We start from the raw sequence: 6,000 nt of genomic DNA on the forward strand, positions 1-6,000 counted from the left end.
GCTCCACCTCATCATCCACATTGTAGCCCACTCTTTTACATTTTTGGCCTCCTTTTTTGACTTTCATCATTATCTAGTCACTTACTTGATTGATACTATGCCTGTGTCATGAGGCACACCTCCATTGTATACATCTTTTCTCCATGCAATGTGTATGTATATATATATATATATATATATATATATATATATATATATATATATATATATATATATATATATATATATATATATATGACTTTTTACTTTTGTTCATCACCACCTACTACTCACGGGGGTAAAACAGAAATGCATTGACAGGTAGGGTGGAGATACCTGGGTGGTCCATGGTCCAAGTGCGGCGCACACCCTGGCGCGTTTTGGAATGTGTCCTTCATCAACACCTACTACTCTCTGCGATCTTTATTGTCACCATATAGCTTATCACTTATTTGGTATACCCCATCTTCATTCAGTGGTCTGTTTTTTTTTAGTTTTTTATCAATTAATCATATATAAATATTTATTTCTTATCTTGTATATTAATCATTGTTTTTCATCCAAGTGTAGGCACTTCTTTGAATGTAGTGCTACCATTTACAATGCTTGTTTAATAAAGGTACTTTTATCCTTACAACATTCGTCCCACACCTTCTTTGGACCTTGGGTTCGGTACATCCTCTCTTGGTTCTCAGTGTCTTTCCGAACGGTTTACCGTTCATCCACCGAGCAAATATATATATCAATCATCCCAAGTCGGGGGTTTTCTAATGTATTTTTCTTTGTCAATGCACATTACTTACGTATGTGTTCTTTCACTTTAAGAACTCAATCTATTCATATCTTTCCCCAAAAATAAAAATATAAATCACTACTGGGAGCAAGCTGATCATGACTTTGTCATTTACATATATCAAGCGTTTACATTATTACCTTTAGTGTAGTGCCACCTTCTGTTCATGTCCACCTAATGAGCTGAGTGGTGGGGGTCCCCTGTGTTCAACGCAGAGCAGCCAGCAGAAATGACTTACTCTCCTTGATCTCAGGGAAAGAGCAGAGGTAGTATATATAAAAAAGACTCCTACAGGAGAAGCAAAAATGGACTCTATTTTCAGCTACCAGAGGGGGAAGGAGATAGATTCTTCCCAGATTCACAATAGGAGCATTAAGGGGGATGCATGGGAGGAAAAAATTATGAAATGTTAAATTATGCTAGAAACGCTGCAAATTACTGTCATCTGTTTTTTTTTGCTTTGTATTCTGAGACCAGTATGATGTACGGACATAGACCCTGATTCCAATGATGTCAATTACTGATCTGCTTGCTGTCATTTTGATACAAATACTGTATTCTCTGCTGCTGATCTAGCAGAGCTCAGAATGCTGAGCACTGTAAAGCCACGCCTACAACACTGATAGGCAGCTTCCTGTGTACACTGTACATTGACAAAAATCTGCCAATCAGTGCTACAGGGGCAGGGTAACGTAGAACAGTTGACCAGGAAGCACGAGTCACCTAGTCTTGTATTGATAATCTCCTGCTGATAAACATTTTCATATTATTGAATCTACAGCACACAGCCTAATAAGTGACACATCCTTGGTATCCTACATCATCCTTCTCTCAGGTTACTTAACAAAAACCTGGTGACAGATTCACTTTAAATGAGCTCTTTAGGATATTTGCTATAAAAATGCTTCCTGGGATAACCTTGGACTCAGCACTGGAGCACTGTCCTTCATGTCGTGGACTTCTGAGCCTGCCGTGAAAGCGGCTGAGATCTGTAGTAGTAGATGGACGCAGGTTGTGAGGCATTGATGTACTTTACAGGCCGTTCTGTTTCTCACTCTTTAAGCACATTGCGACGACCACTCTGCTCTCCCAGTTCACACATTATTCCACTGGTGGGTATATAAGGGAAATGACTCACTAAACCAATCTTTTGGGGTCTTGGTTTCTCCCCCCAGATTAGTCTGAGTAAATGCGGGGAATACTGGTGGAACGCTGTGTTAGAGGGCGAGGAGAAAATCGACATAGACAGGATCAACAAGGAGCGCGGCATGGCTACCGTGGACGACGATGAACACGCCGTGCTGGACAGGCTCACTTTTGACTATCACCAAAAGCTGCAAGGGAAGCCGCAAAGCCACGAGCTGGTACGTCGTAGCATTAGATTATCCTCCTTCACTATAGAATATCATTATGTCAGATACAGTTCCTATGCTTATACTTACACAGGAAAATGGCCCCAGATTCTTGCTCTTGGCAGCACCTTCAGATAGCCAAAGGGGAGGAAAAATATTTTTAGACCTTGATTTGTCCTCTCCTGTCTGCAAAGGTGGCCACACATTACATGAACGTCAGCCGAACCCATGTATTTGTGAGAAAGCCATTGACCGTGTGATGAGTGTGGGGTATGTTCTAACTTAATATATTGGTGGATTTAAAGGAAGGAGGAAGCAGCGGTCATACTGGATTTTAATATGCCAGGTAAAGATGAGCAACTCGATCTGCGCTGCCCTGATTTGATGCCTAGTCCGGTCCACTTTGGCAGACGGTCTTCACATCTACGTCTTGCATTTAAAGGGGCTTCAGGCACTTACAAGGCCCCGCAACATCGGGACTGCACAATGCACATCATGACATTATTGTAGGCAGCACGAAACGTCACAATATTGTGGGGCTTAATAAAAATGCTGAGAAGACCGGACGCCGGACCAGGGTTGCGCTGATCGAATTGATCATCCCTAATGCTAGGTCTTTTGTTTTCAGAACGATACCCAACCACCAAAAGTATCTGGCATTGATTTAGTCTTCTAAACTCATTGAGAACACATGCATGTCCTGTTATTCTGAGTAGCTTTATGTCCTCCCCCTTCCCCGTGCTGAATGGAAATCTAGTTTGCTACCATTCTAGCATTCACACGAGTTACCAATCAGATTTCATAGGATTGTAAACTGAGCGCTTAGTTATGCACTAGGTATACCGAGCGCTTAGTTATGCACTAGGTAAATCTCACATTCAGGAACCTTAGAAAGCTGAATTACAATTACTCTGGGAACTGTAATTGCAGCCTCTTGCATGGCTTTTATAGGAGCAGACACTTTATATGATTGACCTCACAACGCTGCCATTTTCTTGTTCCCTTACAGAAAGTTCATGACATGCTGAAGAAAGGATGGGATGCGGATGGCTCGCCGTTCAAGGGGCAGGCGTTTGACCCTTCCATGTTCAACATCTCGCCCGGTGCCGTGCAGTTCTGACACAGGAGCAAGATCTAGCGTGTCCCTCCTGCGGTCAAAGTTTACACGGTCACAGGCACGCCTTCCTCTATCATTGCAATACACTTCCACGTATAACAGTGTATTTAAGTGCTTATTTATAATCGGTTTGATCTGGAGTTTTTATCTTAATTCTGCAGAACATTTTCCCTTCTCCCATTTTTTTTTTTTTTGTATTCCTAACTGGTGCAAATTTTCTGTCCATGTTTCCGACCTGATGACATCTCCAGCAAGGACATTGGTAAGACGGAGGCAGACACAAGAGTCAGGGCATGGATTTTTGTATTTTTCAGTTCACCCGGGAAATTGAGGAAGAGTTCCATTAAAAAAAAAAATCCCAGTAAAACCAAATCTATATAGTGGGAAGGAAACTGTGAGCAAAAAAATAAAACGGTGTGTATCAGCAACCATAAAGGTGATCTGCAGGAAAATACTATTTAATATGTGCTGCGGTCTAATTGGAAAATGAAGTTAAATTCTCCGTGCAGCGCTCGCTTCCAGTATTCGGAGCGGCACAGGGGTAATAGTGAACAGTTGTTGCTCACTACACTGTCACTTCCCTGCTCCTTGACTGACATCCCTCGCTGCGCACTCGCACCATGTCAGTCAAGAGGCAGGTAGGCCTTATAATGTACACGCTTACTGTTCACTGCCCCAATGACTGGAAGCGAGCAGCTTCAGGACAAATATTTGTTCGCACTTCCAATTAAACCGCTTCTCATGTTCAACACGGTATTTTTTCTTTATAATAAGATCATTTTTTATTAAAACAATTTTTTTCCATTGTACAGACAATTGCAGCAATTTTAGCAATATAATATACATTTAAAAAGGAAAAAGAAAACTCCCCCCTTATTAGTATAATAAAAAATATAATAAAAATGAAAAACAAAATGTTCTATATTGCATGAAGTTCTTGACCATACTAGTACATTAAAACCGTTTTTTTACCTGGAGATTAGCTCTCTGGCTGCAGGTACAGACCATTTTTTTTGCTGACAGGTTCCCTTTACCCTCTTTAATGTGAGGAGCATATAAGCACCCTATCTGAACCTGTCTTCCTCTGTGAATTCCCCATATATATGCTACATTTCAATGGACAGTGGAGACCCATGGGAACCAGACCCCGGCCAGCTGCTGATTTTTCCTAAAAGGTTAGAGAATGATTGCAAAACTCTGATTGGCAATTATTGGCATGTTTCATGAATTTCCTTTTTTTTTTTTTTGGTGTGCAGAAATATGTTTTCAATATCATGCTTTGCAAAACTGCTCTATCAACATCTGCACCCTGCCGAAAGACTAAGCCAAAAGGTGGGCTTACACCTCCCGACTTGCAGCATTAAACGACCGCTGATCTGTAGATATTTACCGGGTCGGTGGTCGTTAAATAGCGTGTATACACAGGCAGATCACACCTAACGAAGCCCACTGAACGATCTGTATTGTTCTCGGCAGCACGGAGTAAACAGGACTTGCGCTGCTGAGAGTAATGATCGTTTGTGCACCACAAAAGATCATTTCACCTGACGAACGATCGTTTCCCTTATTCGTCAGCTGATCATCAGACTGTTTGGACCGCGAGATGATCGTAAAACGAGCACTCGTACAAGCCTTCTTTCATGATAATCTTGCTGCGTAAACAGACCCTAAATCTTTTTTTTGGGGCGAGGTTTAGAAGCATGAGAACAGTATAAGTAATGATGCACCTGTTTTCCTGATGCGGATTTGGCCACGGAGTAAAATTTTGCATGTGTTGCAGATTTGTTTCAGATTTTACCCAGTGTAAAATTTGCAGCAAATCTACAATAAATCTAAAACAAAATCCGCATGGAAGACGGGAGTCTGTCACAGTGGAAAGATGTGACGTGTGAATCCTCTCTTGTTTTGTATAAGCGGTAAGGTTGGATTGTGATTATTGCCGAGATTATCAGTAACGCAATTGTGCAACCAAGTGGCTCAGACCTTCAGGTTTATTCTTTCTTATTTAGTAAGTCTGTTGTGTGAGGCTACTGAACGCGTAATCCCAACAGCATGATCTGGAGATGAGGGCTACCTCTGGCTACCACGTTGTTCCCGCACTCACTCTTCCTTCCGTCTATCCTCCGCACATGGGTAAATCACTGGAGTTATTTATTTTTTTTGCATTTAAAGCCGTTTACAGCCAATTTTGCCCTATGACATTATTTGCTCATGATGATGATATTTCACGTGTAATGAAAACCATTGACAAGGATTATTAAAATTGTGCCATGGTAATAAAAGGATAAAAATGATGTTGCATATAGCAACCCTTGGACTCTAAGATCCGCGCTTCGTGTCGTTTTGTTGGGTCGTACAACTTATTTCTTTTTTCCATTCTACATGACGGCACCACGAGAGAGGGGATCCGCCCTACGAGGACAGGAAACCTTCAAGATAAAAGGGGGCGGCTCCTCTCTCCGCATCAGTTGGTTTCCTGTCCTCGACGGGGAACCCTCAAGATGAAAGCCTCTTTAAAGATTCCGAAGAAGAGGATGCCTGGACCTGGGTCGGGTGATTAATGGCAGGCATGGGTTTGCTACACCCGACGCCGGGTACCGGTAGTCGCCTCGGGGGCCATATATACCTATGTCCCTCCTGAGCGAAGGCATGGCCACAGCCAGTGGGGCAGATGCCCAGGCGAAGCGGGGTACCTTGGCGGTGGACCCTCCAAGATGTCAGCACACATAGAAGGTCCAGGAAGGCCACTTATAGTGTTC

At 42.4% G+C, this 6,000-nt stretch overlaps 1 protein-coding gene across 4 annotated transcripts in view; it reads left to right on the forward strand.

Moving 5' to 3' along the window:
• Positions 1-5,564, forward strand: part of NUDCD3 (NudC domain containing 3) — a 30,012-nt gene extending 24,448 nt beyond the window's left edge. For all 4 annotated transcript variants that reach the window (XM_073588648.1, XM_073588647.1, XM_073588649.1 and 1 more), the window contains exons 6-7: positions 1,948-2,136; positions 3,134-5,564. In XM_073588648.1, the coding sequence (XP_073444749.1) occupies positions 1,948-2,136; positions 3,134-3,244 (300 nt within the window). In that variant the 3' untranslated portion in view covers positions 3,245-5,564. The remainder of the gene's footprint in view (positions 1-1,947; positions 2,137-3,133) is intronic.
• Positions 5,565-6,000: the final 436 nt, after the last annotated feature.

Source organism: Dendrobates tinctorius, unplaced genomic scaffold (genome assembly GCF_039654945.1).
Source record: "Dendrobates tinctorius isolate UK_male_01 unplaced genomic scaffold, ASM3965494v1 ptg000104l, whole genome shotgun sequence".
Classification (NCBI taxonomy): Eukaryota; Metazoa; Chordata; class Amphibia; order Anura; family Dendrobatidae; genus Dendrobates; species Dendrobates tinctorius.